At 38.5% G+C, this 18,580-nt stretch overlaps 1 protein-coding gene across 5 annotated transcripts in view; it reads right to left on the bottom strand.

Moving 5' to 3' along the window:
• The window catches only part of ARFIP1 (ARF interacting protein 1), a 38,422-nt gene extending 21,012 nt beyond the window's left edge, over positions 1–17,410 (bottom strand). For 3 of the 5 annotated variants that reach the window (XM_085222217.1, XM_085222218.1, XM_085222219.1), the window contains exons 1-4: positions 17,250–17,382; positions 13,290–13,369; positions 10,489–10,590; positions 2,299–2,413 (exon numbers count right to left, since the gene is read on the bottom strand). In XM_085222217.1, coding sequence (XP_085078343.1) covers positions 2,299–2,413; positions 10,489–10,590; positions 13,290–13,367 — 295 coding nt within the window. In that variant the 5' untranslated portion in view covers positions 13,368–13,369; positions 17,250–17,382. Of the gene's footprint in view, positions 1–2,298; positions 2,414–10,488; positions 10,591–13,289; positions 13,370–14,768; positions 14,838–17,249 lie in introns of those variants that run through there. The other 2 variants (XM_003205462.5, XM_085222220.1) reach the window with 2 other exon arrangements.
• Positions 17,411–18,580: the final 1,170 nt, after the last annotated feature.

Below are 18,580 nucleotides of genomic sequence, written 5' to 3'. Positions count from 1 at the left end.
AGGCATATTTTCAGTTTTAGATTGTTTTCACTCCATGCTGCTGCTGAACAATACACTCACAGCATCAGGGGGCCAAGCAGGCTCTGAAATCTGGGCCAATTTTAACTAGACTTCATCAACATCTACTCCTAAACCTGCCTTTTTTTTTAAAAAAAACTTATAACACACCCACAAAACTCAACGATAACCTATCCTGATGATTATAAGAATCATTGGCTGTTAGAGAGAGTAACTTCCCTCCCAAAAAGAATTTTACAATACTTGCTTGTTCCCACTTTAAAAACACATCTTCAAATGACCTGCACTGTGTGTGCTCCTTAAGTTGTCCGGTGAGTTCTGCAACTCTTTCTTATCACATAAATGCAGAGTGACAATGTCACAGAATTTTCAAGAGTCGAACAAAAAATAGAATGAGATAGTTTTTCCTCTGCAGTCATGAGTCATCAGCATACCGGGGAGTGCTTCTATCACTTCTGCTGAAAAGATCTGAGATGCTTTGTAGGATTGAGAGTGACCACTGTGTGATGGGAATTTTAAAAAGAAGTCTAAACTTTAGCACTTAGCACTAGAACTTACCTATCGCTAACAGCAGAAATGCCACTTAAAGTAACTAAATCAACAACTAGATTTTGCCTATTAAACACATTCTACAGCACTACCAGAATGAGGTGCAAAATATATTAATTCATGGAATATAAAAACAATTTAATGTTACACAGAAGCAATAAGATTGAAAGGTGCCATTGTTGTGACCTTTGATTATGGTACATTACATAAGAGATGCAAGTGGATCCATCCAGTCATAAAAATTGGACTACAAGATCCTACTACTACAGACCTGAAGATTAAATCACTTCAATAAGCAAACAAAGACAAGCAGTTAAAAGAAAAATCCCTAGCACTAGACACTATTAACGCAGCCCCATGCATGCTTCACTATTCAGCACCTCTCAGATCCTTGCCTTCCCTGCATTATTACTTACTTTTCCTTCAAAAATGAAGCCTTAATAAAGGCACGTGCACAGAATAAAGAATATTTAAAAGCAGAGCTATCATTCAAATTTTGTCTCTAGTTTTACAGTCTAATCTTCTGCTCTATCGCTGTCTGATATGGATAGAACATTAGGAATAATTTTAAAACAGTCTCTGAAGGACAACTGATATTTGTATTGTTAAAAACTACATGTTTAAGGCTCATTATTTTTTGTACATAACTTATTACGTTATTACATATGAGCATAGCTTGAAACACATCTAAGATATTCTTTTTCTTACAGTCTAACAGACTTAGCACTTTCAAGAGCTATGTTGCAAATAGAATACAGAAAGGCCAGAATGTTGAGTGGCTTGCCATCTGCCCAAGTTTTAGCTACGTATTCTGCTTATCTCAGTCCTAAAGAAACCACAGCATTTACTCTGTAATATATGTACAGTACAGCATGTAAATCACTGTTTTCATAAGCACATTTTACAAAACAGGAAATGAAGCAAAATGCAAATTAAATCTGTGACTACAAAGAGACTTTTTTTCACAGCTGCTCCTTTGAGATCATTTCAAACCCTTCAAATTCAGAAATTGACTAAGCTACGAAATTCATTAAAATATCACTTTCACATACTATATCACTGCTCTACTGTTTTTAGACAGAAGGCAAACACTGACATTACTTATCTTTTTTTGTTCCACACAGTTTAACACCAATAAATATTTGACTTTACAAGACCTAACATGTTCTAAGAGTATCAACTAAAATTCTCCTGCTCTAAACAACTGTGAATCTGTGCTGAAAAAATAAGAGAAATTACTTTAATTACATAGTATTTGGAGAGACCCATGGTGTTATCGCTCCTGACAATACATTAAATTATGTGCACTGGTACATTAAAGAAGTAAAGACTACTTAGGAACAGAAGAATTTCACTAATTAATCTGCTCCAGGTAAGTGAACAGTGGATAAAGAAAAGTTATGTTTCAAATTGGTACAACACTTGTAGTCTAGACTTTCAAAGTGGCATACCTGTTTAAGTGTTTGGTTTGACAGAGTTTCAAGGAAACTACTTCCCTTCCTGCAAGTGCAGGCCAATTAAACACAAAGTTTTATTAGTCCCTTGACAGATAATACGAGTGCAGCAGTTCTATTTTGACACCCCAGCTACCAAAGACAAATAAGGCTGTAACAAACATACATCTCAGCCTATACATCTATATAAAAAGGCTCACAGAAGCTACAGAATGTTATTTCTGAGCATATAAAATATACCTGAAGATTATAAACTGAGAAAGAGATTAAAAGTTACCTTTCCCTGGAAATGGTCCTGCCTCAACAACTTCCTCTTTGGTGCTGTCAAAGTCATGAGACGTTATTTTGGTTTCAGAGAGTCCAAGTCCAGCTGGTAATGAACGTTTCACGTCCTTTGAAATATTTGAATAGAATGGAAAACTAACGTTAAAAAAACAAAAACAACTACGAGGTACTACAATGTAATTTTAGCAGTTCTCAGATGGGTTTGCCTCTAGCCTGGAATGTCTTTGCCATTGACACAGCACTCTGCTATGATGCAAAATAAAACTTGAATTAAAAACAATCAGCGTAGCTTGTGTATATATTTTAGATACACCGGTTTGTTCATTTAATGTGTTTTCCTTCTGACATTTGCAGGAAGAAAAAAAAAGAGTTAAAGAAAACGTGAAGTTGTTATAACAGAATTTAGGATTGAGGCACAACCAGAATGCATCTTTTTGAGTGGCAGTTACCAAAAGCGTGGCCTACATCACCATGTTTAGTGGTCTGAAGCTGTCTGTGGTTCAGACAATCACAGCAGTTTAATTATGCTTTCCATTCAACTGATCGGGATACAGAATGATCTAAGACTAAGGGCAGACAATGTTTTACAATCAAAAGCATGAAAACAACTCTAAGAGATACAAGTTACTCCATTCTAGGCAAGAAATATCTTAAAATATCACAGAATCCTTAATTCCTATAAGCAGCACGTGAAATCTCTTCAAACTCTGACATAGCAAAAACAGAAAGGCATCCTCCCTTAGCAACTTCCCTCTGAGCACCTCTCTGTATCTCAAGTGCTCTTTGCTGCTTACTTCTCTTTGCCTTTAAAATTAATCAATTTTAAGCAGTCTGAAATTTCCTTGTTTAAATTTTGATGGCTACGATGTGTTGAGGCAGACATTAAGATCCTTCTAAAAGCATGAAAGACAATATAACAGTTTGGTTGGAAAAGTCCTCAAGACACCAAATCCAACTGCCTTCAGGGCACTTCCGAGCCAAGCAAAAGCTAAAGCATGTTGTTATTGAGGGTGCTGTCCAACTGAGCTGTGGGAAACAGCACTGGTGACCATTCACCAGGAGTAGCTCCATACACTGGAACCCTTTGAGCTCTGGTCATGTTCTATCTCAAGTTTAAACCTCTATTGTTATGGAATATACTTAGTGCCTAAAAAAAAGTATAGGCATTCAAAGCAATGTAAACTACTAATTCTTAGCAGTAAAAAGTGAATGAAAAGCTACTACAGAAACAAAAGAAAAAGGGTAAAATGCACTTACAAAAAAAAAAAACCAAAACTATGCATCAAGGAGATAGAAAAGTGGTATTTTCTAGAGTTAGGTATACTTTTACATCCCTTTGCAAGAAAAGATAAAAGTGCAGAAGAATATACAATAATGCAGTACTGCAATATTTAAGAATGCAATGGTGAAATTTGTAGACAAAACTATACATAGCTCTAAAAAAATTGCCACTGACTGTATACGTACATTAACTATTCATAATACTTGCAATTAAAAGATCACACACAAAATACCATCTTTAAAATCCAATGTGTGTTCCATGTAATATTGCAGTCATGGAGTCCACAAACAAGATAGAAGGTATTGCCTAAGAATGATACTGCTTAAAAGTGGCTTTGGATCACATCTCCACAGACTTTTGTCTTCAATTGAAGACAAACTCCTAGGGGGAAGAAAAAGCAAAAGCTACAAGTGTGAATTCCAATACAGTAGAAATGTTGTTGGTGTGGGAAACTGAGGATTGGAGTAACCAATTGCTCTAGTTCTACTCATACAACTGGCCATTTAATAAAAATTACGCTCCATTTCTGTACATGAAGCATAATACCAAAAAGAAAATGGGAAAGAATACATACTGTGAAAAACATACAGCAGTCACACAGAACCTGATCTCACAAATAGAACAGATCTCAACACCTGATACATACTTTGTCCTTGCAGCTGACTTACACTGGTACCTCCATTTAAGTACACATAGTTGGTGGTACGATGGAAAGCTTTACTTCAAACTAGTTCACCTGGTATTCACAGTCCATTTAACTCAAAACGTTGCAAGCCTGTAGGAGCCACAAAAAAGCAGAAAAGCTTGCAGAAAGATAACCAAATAGCAGAGAGGAAGATGCACTGATTTAAGAAAACAGAACACAGCATCAAACTTCTTATCTCCCCAAGGGCACCCTGGCACACAGTATAGTTTACGAAAATATTTAAATCTGAAGCCAAACACCTAACCTCCTTAAGCATGTTCAAAATAGGAATCCAAGCCATCATCTGTATTTCAAGATAAAAATGCAGAACATCTATTTTGTAAATAGAGAAGTTCATATCTAAGCTTAAGCAACCATAGTGCTTTTATACATACTGTTCAATTTTGCTTCGAATCTAAACACAGACTGAACAAACTACAGTTAAATACATCATTCAGAATATTTTAAAACATAAGAAAACATCCTTCTCCAAGATAAAAAAAATAATATTCAGTTCATAAAAATATATTAAGATAAACAACGGTGGGTATATTAGGCATGTTTTTTTTATAGGCATGTATACATCTACATACATATACAAGCACACAAAGAAAAGATAACTCTGAACAAATGTTTAATTGTCAAAAAGGTGAAGTGCAGTGTGAAGAAATGCATTCACGCCTGCTTTTAATACCTATACCAACCAGCTGAAATACACCTTGCTGAAGAAAGACGTTTATGCAATGAGAATTGTCATCAGTGATTACCAATCCACTACCTATTTGCTGTTTACAAACATGCCAGCTAATTTCATTCAGTACAGACATGTTTCTGCATGTAAACTTCAGTTTAGCACATGATTCTTGCAACTGACCATGCTTCCTTATAAGCAATAAAGACAGACTAAAAGGCTACTCAAACATCTGCTTCTGATGAAGCAATTTATCATTTCAAGGATAATTTAGAAACACCTTCGAGCAAGGAAAAGATTACCTGGGTAGACTTCACATTTAAGAGAAGCTGTTACAGTGCTTACGGATATTTTGGAAAAGCAAGAAGAAAGCAATATACTTAGCTCTCCTTTTCCCCATCAATAATAGCTGTTGTAACATAGGAAGTGAAGTCAGATTCTCCTTCAACAGCACGGTAAACACGTTTTGACCAATTATTGTCCTTCCAGCTAGTTGGAAGAGTTTGATCATCACAAAACCTGCTTTCAAATTTGTTATTTGACACGTTATTAATTACAATGTCACTAGAATTCAAGATATACTCATACATTTCAAAAATCCAAGTCTGTAATGTACTATCATCACCACAGAAAGAGATGGTTTAATTCTTATACAACTGACAACGATGAACGAAGCACTACATTTGTTTACGCAATTATCATTCTGTATTTCAATTGTAACTCACAATTAGAAGTATAAAAACTACAACTTAGAATATTCCCATGAAATCAAGAGGTTGAATTACCTATGCCATTCTCAGCCATTTAGGATGGTAACGACTCAAAGGAGTAAAAGTATGATCTAATTTAGTCAGTGCAAACCTGCACAGCATAGAACATTTAAACTACATTAGTCTCTGGTCAAAACTCCACTTCTAGTTCAAATCACCACATTATGCTATTATAATGAGAATAGTCTTATTTAAATGTCTCCAACAGCAATATTCTTCAGTTCATTATACAAGTCAACTAGCATGAACCTGTATCAGTTCTTTTGATATGGTAGACATATCAAAGAAGTCACACAGAACACATGGAAGGAAGGAAACATTGGCTGAGCTAAAAGACATCTGCCATCCATGCTCTACACTCAAATTTAAAATGAAGTGATAAAGATATCAAAATAGTGTTGTTTGTCCACCAGGTAGAAATTTTGCAGCACAAACGGCATTGAATGCACAGTTGCATCAGTCATTATTAACGGAAGTCCAAGTATTGTTGTTGGCTTATTACTAACAACACTTTCAAAACTCATAGTTTTAGGTGCTTTTATTGCTTTCAATAAAGCAATCGAAAACAAGACCAACACATTACTTGTTAATTTGAATAGCCTATTCAAAGTTGAGCAACTAGAACTGGAAACGATTGCACGCTCATATATTTTTCAAATGATCTATGATGTTTTCAATAGAACATTAAATCCACCTTTGGGAAGGACTTGTAATGCATCATATTGTAAACTTAATTTTAAAATTCTAAAGATTATTTTAATGTAATCTTCAGTGAGTAGACTTAACATCCATCTAGTAAGATACATGTCTCTGAACTTTCACTTACAGCCCTAATGGATGCGCTAGCAGGGCTCCTTATCCCATATTTTCCTCTACCCTTTGATTCATTCAATCTCTGTCTTCCAAGAATCCCCTAGATTTTCATATCAATAGAAATTACACCTCTCCTGCCATTTATTTTTATGCTTAATGCTTTATTCTACCTTAAAGAAGCAGAAAACAGGACTGATATTTCTTCTGTTCTCAATACATACACTTCTCTTGAAACAGAAGGTAAGCTTTTCCTGCCACAATCCTTTAGGCTTACCTAATGCCATATTACAATCTGCTTTTATATTTATTTCACTTGTACTCTCACCATTCACATTCATAATTACTGTTCTTTAAGACTGATGAAGCAGACTGCTTGGCAACAAACACGCAGACTGAACTGGTTTCATTTTAAAAGCAGTTTTCTGTAACTGACATGTCGATCTGAGTTCTAAAACCAGTGCGAATTAAAATGTAAGTGCACAAGTTGAGTTCTAGACACACCAGTCAGTACAGCAAAACCTAACAAATAGAACTCAGATGTTTTAGGTAGAACATGAGAAAGAAGGCCAGGGGAGCATTTAATGGGAAAAGACAAAATGAGTTGACCTTACAACACCACCTTCTGTGCAACACAGAAAGCAAAAACAAATATTGAAATGAGAATTTCAGAGATGCAGACTTCAGAACTCAGTACAGATATCATACAATAGTTTAAGCATGACAAGTAGCTTATGGCTGCTTGAATACCTTTACAGGCAGACCAAGTGAATAAGGCTTTCTAAATTATTCCTATGCAGCTCCCACATCACATGGCATGTGATTCAATAAGGATTAATATACTTTCTCACTTCTTATCCCTTCAGCAACATTAAAGCCACTTCTATTCTAATTGCAATTAAATTCCATGGGAAGCAAACTTTGTTCTACAAGACAGGGATAAGTGACTTAAACCCTTTTTTTTTTTTTTTTTGCCTTTTCTTGTACAAAGTAGCAAGAAAAACATGCTTAATTAGTAATCACTGAAGTTCTCTGTTATTAACATAGACTAAAAAGCAGCCAAACATCAGCAAATACTTCTAAACATCACGCCTTAAAGCTTAACTAAGTTTCAACAGAGCTTGGAGAGCTGAAAAGCACCAGATCAAGCCTTCCTGTAATGAAACATTAGACATTTTATCCACTGATGACTTAAGTTACAGGCTTTATTAGTTAGAAAAAAAAATCCACTTACCATAGAGGCAGGACAAAACTTGTCAGAATTCCTTAGGCATCTCTTACTATTACAAACTAGACAGCGTATGCAGCAGCATATTTCTAAATGACATTTTATAGTTAAGCAAACACTCAAGTTACGTTGTAAATATTCTTTTGATTCTTTTTCTTAAACACACGGAAGCTACAACTTACTGAAGATGCATCAAGTAGTGCTGTAATATATATCCACAAGAATGGAACAAATACGCTTCTTCCTGCAATGTCATTACGACAATCTGTTCTGTCTGATATTCTGCACAACTAGTCACATTTTTCTTACAAAGAACAAGCAACTCTCCTTGCCACTTCAAAATAAATGTATTTGTATTACCTTGTCTTGCAAAATGAAATATTTGTCATGCTTCAGTACGTACAAATATCACATTGAGTCAAAAATGTCATCCCCGAGAGGCTTATGGATGAGGTCTGATGATACTGCTAAAAAGGCTGTGTAAATCTTAATAACCATAGAATCTTGAGAAGCACACTGTCCAACTACATCTCTACTCAAAAAATAAAAAAAATACAAACTAGTCAAGGGTTTGTGGCAAAGTGGAGTAGAAGAGGAAATAGAAATACAGGATAAATTACATTTTTTTTTATACCTGAATTATACCATGTACAGCTGGACATCTCACTGACCGTAACAATAACAAAACATAAAACTAACACAGCCTTATTCCCCAACTACCAAGAAATTCTGATTCAAAAGTACACTAGAATTTGAGTGGACAAAAATCCCTCTGTGTTCACACATTTACTAAGCACTGCGGTAAGAATACAATTTTGTGATAATGACATATTGCCCCATTCTTAAGTGACCTCCTAAAAAACAAGTGCTTGGCCTCTCCTTTCCATAGGTTAATAGGAAGAAGACCCCTGAAAACTCAACATAGAAGTACTGTGGTGCAGAATATTGCCTTAGGTAAAAACAACAAAATTACTGAAAATATTGGCAACAAAAAAAAAGAAAGTATAGCATTAACCATTAAAAATAATAAACACAAAGATGAATGGTAGCTTAATATTAGATTTTGAGACTAAGAGATCAGTAAACAGATAGATACTAATTTCAAGGAGATTGTTTTCTTTGTTTTGTTTATAAGAAGCCCTACTTATCACATATTCTGAGTTTAGGTCATGCAGGTGTTAACTTGCACAAGACAGTTCAAAAAATTCATCTTCACTGATTCCAATATGAAAAAAGTGTCAATACAAAAATGTATAAAAAGCTACAGCAATAAACACAATTAGATTTGCACAGCGTAATTTTTCTTGGACTCAACCAAATACTTGATCCATTTTTGAGTTTAGTGGAAGTTTCAGAACAGATTTAACTCCAAGCCACAAAAATGCATAGCATGTCTGCAAGAATCTACCTCAACTTTACCATGCGGCCATAAACAAAAACTTCTCTAACATCTCAATTTTCCACAGAAAATGGTAATTATATTTGGAGTAAACAAGTGCTGTGACCGAGTCAACAAGAGTACAATCTCCATGTACCATAACTACTAAAAAATTATTGAACGCGCTACTCCTAAGAAGCAATTACTAGGTAAAGGACAGATAGCTTTGAGACAGCAGTCAAGTCGTATCAGCATCATATTTGAGAGGCTTAAAAATAGTACATCTGCTTTTCTATTCCCAAGTGAACCTATACCTACTAACACTTCTAAGTGTATTTCAGCTGTCCCACCTAGAACGTAGGCATAATCTAATCAAAATTTAGTTTTAACTTCGTTTAAATACACATGATTGGGTAGTATGCTCCAGTTGCACATGACTTCTTCTTAAACTTAAGGAATTATTTTTCCTGCCCTCTAATCAGTAGTTCAATAGGACAGAACAACAAGTCCAAGCTGTGCTTGGTATTTCTCTTAGAAATAATTCTGTATTGCATGTCAGCATGGAACTGTTAGAGCTTAGAGATTTCCTCAAAATCTGTGTATTGACGGATAGCAAATATGAAGACGAGTTAAGTATTCTGATCTCCAACTGAAAAACAAAATAAATGCAAAGAGGACCAACACCAAATTCCTTAAGTTGTAGCACTGCACCCTCTGCTGGGCTGTGAAACAAAAGAACAACCCGCTGTAAAATGCAATAAGGATAAGAAAAACACAGATCATACATACAAATGAGGTGAAACTCATTCCACATGCTACAAATAGGACAGAGTGTAATACTTATCATCTAATAACAAATACAGTAGTAATTTTCCAGGTTAAGTATAGAAAAATTACTTCTCCCCTACCTACAGCTTCACATCAGAAAGTGACCATCTTTACTTACAGGTGTGTTACCTCCTAACTTAACCTCCCTTAGAAATAGCTTGCCTTAGACAATATAAAACTTGTTATAAAAATTATTTGAGGACTCCACAGGACTTCAGTATTTTAAAAGTGTTTGCTTTCCTGTTTTGGTCAAACAGTCAGGATTAAAAATTGATATCCTAAGGACTTAAGAGTCAATAACGTACAAGTGCACACTCCTGACTTTGCAAGCGATCTCTATGCACCCTTGACAGAATTTCATTATTATTCTTGCCAACAAGATTAACATTTAACAAACTAAAATACCGAAAAACTTGAGTAAACTATTCAAGTGAAGTACATTATGCACTGCATTCTAACTTCAGCATTTCCAATAACAGTCCCCAGTTAGACACTAAGGAAAGCTCTTACCCTATTAAAGCTGTGCTCGTGAGAATCTTCCAGCTGTCCATTGCTCGTCACAGGAATTTCAGCTGCTGAATTTTTGGGAGACTCCTGAGCCATTTCACCTTCCTATTGTACCAGAAGAAACAGGTTAGTGTTGGTTCTGGAATATACTGAGTGATCTGAATTAGAATATTTTATGTGTAAATCTTATGACAGCTGACTTATTTCCCTTTTGGTAATATTCTGATATACCAGGTCTGCATACATCCATTTCATCACAAACCCAAATCTCATTAGTATGCTAGCACATCTCAGAAGTAACACAAAGCTTCAAGATCTAAGAAATAGGAAACACCAGGATGTAATGGGAGAGGAGAAGGGTAGACAAATGAGACATGGGGCCACGCACAAACCTAATCTTTCCATACGCACACTTGATGTAGTTCATGCTGCTCCAACTACAACAAAGGCAGCCTTAGATAAATCAAGTTGTACTGGCTAATGATAAACAAGAAGTATTAAGTAGGAAAAAAAAAAAGCAATAAATTTACTTGTTTATAAGAAAAATAAAAGTGACGATTCCAACCCTTAAAGTTGTTTAACATGCTTTGGCTGTTCTCCTAATTTAGCGCCACCTTCTGACCAAACTGATGGCATGCAATTCCAACTCGGCCAACAGCAGTAAATCTATAGCGAAATGCAGAAACCAGAACTGGAAAGCTTCAACGCAATTCCAGAGCCAAAGTTAGTAACACGATGCTGCTGTTTTATGAAGAGTAGAAGCAGCAGCATAACCACTGCATTCAAATAATGACCCGGGTTAAGATCTGGAAAAGACTCTTGGAAGAACCAGACTATTTATTTATAAGAGCAACACCATCACAGCACAAGACACTAGTCTTGGCCCTAAACAAATTACCTGTTATTTTGAAGCACATCCTGATGCAACCTCTAAAACCACACTTAGGTAAAGGGATGTTTGTATGAAAAGCTTTCGTGATTTTATACTTGTCAATAATATTGCTGTAGATAAAAACATTTGAGTGAATGTCTGTAACTTCACTAAGACTATGAAATGTGACTTTATCAGCTCCGGTTACATCATACATCTACAACAACTGCACATCGTGTTTACTGCCCACCCTCATCAGAATGAATCTCATATTGGTGAGAATACTACTGCAATGTGACAACCTCTACCAACCACTTGAACACATCCAAAACAATGGACAAACACTCTGATCACATTCAATGTGATATAGGAGAGATGAACCATGTCCTGAAAGAGTCAGGAATAGAGAACATCATACGTGGAAAACTCCTCTCAAACAGACACCAACAGCAAGGGGAACAATTCATTTCACACTTCACCCAACTGTGATTCTACTAACTCTAACATGAGTATGCACAAAAGCCTGGCACATGCTGTAACGAGTGGTCCAGCTCTGACCACCCAAAACATCAATTAGTACATCATCAGTAGCAGTAATTTATGCTCAATGTACTAATTATAACATAGAGGCAAGAGGTGATCGCACCACCACTTCATGAGAGCTAAGACCAATTGACTACAGTTGCGGGGTGGAATGTGATGAATATTTCCCTCGCTGACTTACATGGAGGTTCTGAGGACTCCCTTTTTGTGCCTGTTACCCCTAATTCTTCACTCTCACATCAGCTTTCCTTATTCCCCTACTTCTTCCCCAGATAAGTACACGTTTGTTTGCTCAGCAAACAAGACTGTAGAAACAACACAGGTTAAAAGAAGGTGACCTATGCTCAAAAAGGGGGTGTGGAATTTTTCCACTGCCATCAGTTCTCCAAAACTGATGCTATTTTAGAGCAGAGATTATGCGGTTCCAATACTTGCAGCTACAAAACAGAGGAGACAATAATGGAATAAGAAAGTACAGAGAATCTGAAGAATTGCTTTCTGCCACAACCCCCGAAGAACAGCTACAGGAGAACAGTATCTCAAAAGACATGCTCTACGTATTGATTATTGCCAAAACCAGAGATCATTGCCCTTATGAACGCAGCTTCCTGCAACCTCAGTCACATTAAGCTTACTGACCAGTGAGAAGATGAAACCATTAACTCAAAATAATATTTCTGTTAAAACAGTGAGTGCGATTACTGAACAAAGTGTCCCTTCATCAAGTGTAGCCCACAGCTCATTTAAGCTCTAAATAATACAGCTGCATCCTCAGAAATTTAATGGTATGCAGGGAGAATCCGAAGTAAATCCAGTGAAGTTCCTACATTTGTATTGATGAATAAAGGAATGAAATAACTAATATTTTCTACTGTCACTCTACAGTAGCCAAGGAAACATCTACTCTCTACTTCTGTGAAACAGCTTCCCAAATTGTCTATAGACAAGTGAGAACTTCAACCATTTGCTCACAATGGAGATGCAAACTTAAGTTGAAACCAAGAAAAAGAAAGCCAAAGCAGACCAGATCCACCACTCCACAAGCAAACACAATCTCTCGTTATAGCAGCATTGCACAAGAACTGCTACCTTGAAGTAGTAATCCTTTCTGCTGTACTTACACATTTTAGATTCCATGATGCCTACATCTATTCAGCGTGTCAAGCAAACCCTGCAGCACAGTGACAAACTACTGCTTGAAGTAATCCCTACTTGTCAGTTAACTGGACTTGCTCCAACATCTCAAAATCAAACCCTCCCATTCAAGATTACTCACAAACTTACATCCCCACAATAACTTCCCTGTGCCACATAAATCAACCTCTCCAGGAGCCCAAAACCATTGCTAGGAAGGGCTGATATGACACTAATACAGCTATCACTCAGTCACCTCAGAGTCAGACTGGACCTCTTCTCCAACTGGATGAATTTCATCAAGTGCTGTGGATTCATTCCTGTGTTCTGACATACCTGAAAATAAAATAGTGATGGCATGCATTAATTGATGTGAAAGGAGCTGCACGTTGAATCTTCAAGAAATTGAAGCAAACTTGCAGAAGAATTTTCTTTTGCAAGCTCTACTGAAGCAAAAAGAAGCCTCCCTCTTAGAGGTGGACTGGGTCTTTAGGTCACTGAAGTCCAACAAAGACAATGACTATAGTCTAGCCAGCATAAGCTTCCACTACCAAAGACATCTTCCCTGCACAGAACACTGAGTTTGCAACCTAAAACCCAGCAAGTAAACAAAGTTCTTCAGCTAATATTTACTTTCATCTGCAACAACACACCATTTGCATCCTACCGTTACAAAGCACACAGTTTTTCTAGATTTTGCTAAGACATGAAGCCTATCTATACTATGTGAGTTTATGTTGATCCTAAGTCACTGGAATCTAGGCATAACAGACTGAACAGCTTACAATTGGGAAGAGACATCTTTCAATTGTATTATCTTGTTTAAAAGACACACCTCACCTCCAGAGAGAAAGAAATTCAGTAACACTCAACACATACACCAGAAACCAACTCAGTGAGAAGCACGATTATGAAAGGTACCTAAGTTTCTTATTTTAGGTATGTAACCCACATTTAATTTCACGTGGGTAGTAAGGACAGGTGATACCACAACTCCCTCAATGCTTTGCAAGGAGGAGACAACCTGTCATTAAAAATTAAACAAATTGTCAGCACTCACTATAATCACACATGACTGAAGTTTAGTGAGCTTTGCACCACTCTGTATAGATTTAGTCATGCACCAGATCAAAAAAAATCTGAGGATGATCACTATTCATATCGTATTTCAGTTTTCCAAGGTATAAAACATACTAATTATAACAAATAGTTTGCAAGGTAAGCATCCTGTGAGACAGGGAAACTAAAATAAGGACACAGAGGCTGAGAAACTGAGCCACCTAGCTCCTATTACACTAGATAACCTCCCAGTTGGCTTTGTAAAAACAAGGTAAATAAGAGAATTCCTCCACAAAGGCTGCAACTCACTCAAGGCTACCACTGAATGAGGCTGGATTTCCCTCTTACCTACTAATACAAGTTTGCTTTCAAATCAATTATGAAAAAAAGATTGCTAGTATGAAAAGCCATACAGTAGAGCTGGCTAATTAAGATTATTAAATGCGATATGCAGCAAGAAAAGTCTTGATTATTAAAAGACTCTTAATGTAACCTAGGGGCACAAACCTCACAAATCCATGCAGAGATACTACATAAAAACAAAAAGATGTTTAAAGTTTTTAAAATTTATGTGCTGTGCTACATTCCTTGCCCCCCCAATTTATGTAGCGTTGCTTTCCTGAAAGCAGTCAGAACCCTCACAACATAACAAGTCATTTTTTACCATGGTACTCACAGTAGCTTAAAAACCATCTGCTATCTCACAGCTAAGGCAGGAAGAAGAGTTCAGATGATCGAGCCATGAAATGTGCCAGACCTGCCCTCAGCAGCTAGAAGATACGAAGCACAGTCATCCAATCTGGCCACTTTTCCTCTTCTCTGACCTATAGTTAATACATATTCAAATCTTTCTTTTTTTTTGCTTTGTCCATATATGACCAACTTGTTATCAAAACAGCTGGAACATTTGAGTATGCACAGAACCTTTCTGACTCCATCAGAGCATTGTATGAATCTATCAGTTTATCACTTTTTTGTGTAAGGTTTCATTCACACCTAAGAGTTGCTGCAAACATCACTGAGCCGCTCACCTCCACCCTGCAATAACAGGAGCCAAACAATGAGAGCAGTTTGCAGACACTCACACAGCTCGCACAGCTGTGGGGAAAAAGACAACTCAGAAGTCATAATACTTGCACCACCCACCAGAGCCCAAGACTACACAAATGAAACTCAAGTTTAAACTTTAAACATTTACTTCAAAAATTACATGAAATGAAAAGCTTGCTTTGCAAGAAGCAAAAAAACTAGTTCCAAGTAAGTCAATGAGCGTGCCCAAAGCAAACAGAAATTTACATCACCTCTCTCCTGCTGACGGAAGTTGTCCCCATAACTACGGAGAGCACTGAAAGATGGGCATTGTTTGCCTTGAAAGAGAAGACTGAGTGGCAGTAACAAGCCCAAGACACAGGCGCAACATGTGCACTTAACACACGCTTTGGAATTCCAGCAACCACACTGAGCATCCCAGAATGGCACAAAACCAGACATTTTAACATGTCATTTCTTCAGCTGGGAAAAGTTAACAATGTGAGAGCTTAAAAACAACACCCTCAGCATCCTCCAGAACATGTAACCAATTATAATTAGCAGTTATACGGGCACACTTATGGATTAAGTGCAAGTATGAACAAAGCACGTTATCAGCAATAAACCAAATTTGAAAAAGGACTTTATTCTTAATGCAGTTTACATTACTTAATTACTAACTCCTACGGTCTCAGAAATGAGCACCACAGGATTCTCAACAGTTACATTTGCTTTCCTAAGCTGGATGCACTAGCTCCTTCACTTACATTTATTTAATAATAAATTAATTGCCAATAAGATGAAAGCAAGATCTTTTCTGTCCCAGTAAAGCTTATTGCACTTAATGTCTTATTACTGGTCCTGCATCTGGTGAAATAAAACTTTCTGAAACACTACAGAAAATGCAAGGACAGATAGAAAATAAGGAAGTCAAGCATATTTCCTTACTTTCTACTTATAATTAAGATTATCACCACTAAATCTTAATTTTGTTTCTTTTAAAGAATTAACAATGCAGTAATCACTTTCTACTGCAACCATAATAGTTTCCTCTTGACAGTGTTGCAGTTCCACTTCTACTCCTCCTACAAGAGCTAGTGATATTTGAGAGTTACAGAACACTGTGGAGATGCAGACTGAATACTGCAAGCAGCTTACACACTGCCTGCTCTAGGTCAGGCCGTGCTCCACTCCAGATCAGCTAAGGCAAAGGGTCCTATAACGGTCTGAACTTCTACCAAAACAGACAGAACCCTCTCATCAACCCCTCTCAACATCCCATTCTTCCCACCTAACATTCCTCTGTACTAATCAATGCCTCACGTTCTAGCTGTGTATGCACACACACATGAAGAGACATACATGTGAATCAGACAACTGCTCAGTTTGGAGTTGCTCTGACTACACATCACAATTTCCAGCATAGCAGAACATTTCTGTTATCCCTTTATACAGAGATAAAGCCGATGACAGACCCTTGTTAGCAGTACCACCAAGCACAGAAAGAACATGTCAGACACTGACACTGCACCGAGGTCAAAGAATACAAAAAGGAAGGCCGTGAGCTGGTCTGAGGCAAAAACAGAACCTCAGAGACATAACCCAAGCAACACCAGAACTACATATAGTTTGTGTACAACCCCCGGAGCAATACCCATTTATCAGACGACATCACACTGTTTCCACGTTTTGCCAGCGACTTGAGAACAGGCAGCTAGCTGCAAAGGACACAAGGGCACACTTAGCCGCAACTACCTGGGCACAGAACAGGTCCGAGGGGCACGACACGGACGCAGTACCCAGCAGTCTTTCCCTCTACCAGCAGACGGGCTCCCAGCTCCCTCCTGAACTCCACCTCCTCCGGGGCACGGCCCCGCACGGTGTCCGGCCAGTACTGAGGAAGGAGGAAAGGAGGGAGGGAGGCAGGCAGCCCGCCCGCCAGCTGCCAGCTCCGGGCCCGCACCACACACCCGGGCCCTTCGGAGTGACCAGGAAGAGGCCTCGGGCCCGGCCGCCCTCCCGCAGGAACCGCAGTGAGATGCGTAGGCCGGCGGGCGCGGCTCGGCCCTGCCCCAAACCGGGACCCAGCGCCCGCCACAGCCCCGGCCCGGCCCGGCCCGGCCCTCACCTGCCGGCGGCACCGCTGCCACCCCGGGAGCGTCACGGGGCGGAGGGGGGCGGAGAGGGCCGCGCTGGGCCGGGAGGCGCAGCCCCTGCTGCGGCTGTATCCCTCCTCCTCCGGGACCAGCAACAACCGGAAGTGCCTGGCCGGAAATACGGCGGCCCGGCGGGGGATAGGCCGCGGGCAGCGCCTCTCTAGGCCGCGGCGGGCGTGTCTATGGTCGCTCGCCAGCCACGCTGTCGCCGGAGCAACGGCGGAAGGGAATGATTTAGAATGATGAAAAAGCACCGTGAGCTGAAGTTTTCGGCCAAAAGCCATAAGCTTTGGTGCGGAGGGGGGAAGAAGAAATTACTTGAATCTCTAACGTGGTAACTGTAGAAGGTACAACAGGGGCAGAAGCAATTCCTTGAGTTGTTGGGTGCCCTAAGAGCAAGCTGGTGCTACTGATAATTCGTTCTTAGAAAGAGATTAGAGCCTCCTCACCTCGCTAATTTCACCCATGTCCTTGGTGTCACCTACAGTGTAACAGCAATAAGTGAGCGTGATGCTTTTGATACTTAAAGACGTTGAGTAACACAAAAAATAAATGCCCGAGTTCTGAGAACTAAGGGCTTTTTTAAACAAAATTTTCTTGTCTCTGTTCAAGAATTCTAGTTTGAATTATTTTCGAGTGACGAACAACAGAAATTTAGAAGCTTTTCTTTCTTAAAGCTGCGCACGTGTAGACACACACCAGTGGCACAAGCATTTATCAAAGCATCAAAACACAAATACAGCTCTACTTGTGCTTTGAAGGGGTCAGTGAGGAAAGCCGTTCTTCTCCCTCTCAGCCTTTCTGATACTTATATTTGATACAGGCCCTTCTATACAGCTCCATGTATTACTACAGTCAAAACACGGAAAAAAGCTTCTGCAGTATCTGCATTCAAGATGAATTAAACTGTCACTGTATGTACTATACTTGATAACAAAACCGAACACCTAAGCTAGTCTTCATACTTGTGCAGCCCTACATAACTTGGAGGCCTTTCTATGGGGTTCAGTGCACCAATACGGTTGACTGTTGAAGGTACCGTTAACACAGGAGCTGTTGGCATTAATGAAGTTTGAAGTTGAGTAAATCACAGTACACTTAAATCTCTTCATGTATGTGTTTCAAGCAATGTAATCACACTGTAGCCAAAAATCTCAATCTGTATCTTTCTCCTGCTACAGGCAAATTTAGGGAAAAGTTTAAGGGTGCCCCATCAAGGCACTCAAGACCAGTCTGGATGGGGCCCTGGGCAGCCTGGGCTGGAGAAGGACAGCCCTGCCCACAGCAGGGGTGTGAGACTGGG

This window comes from Meleagris gallopavo, chromosome 4 (genome assembly GCF_905368555.1).
Source record: "Meleagris gallopavo chromosome 4, MGAL_WU_HG_1.1, whole genome shotgun sequence".
In the NCBI taxonomy this organism is placed as follows: Eukaryota; Metazoa; Chordata; class Aves; order Galliformes; family Phasianidae; genus Meleagris; species Meleagris gallopavo.
Note: the sequence above shows the minus strand (reverse complement) of the source record. Positions and strands in the feature narration are given on the sequence as shown.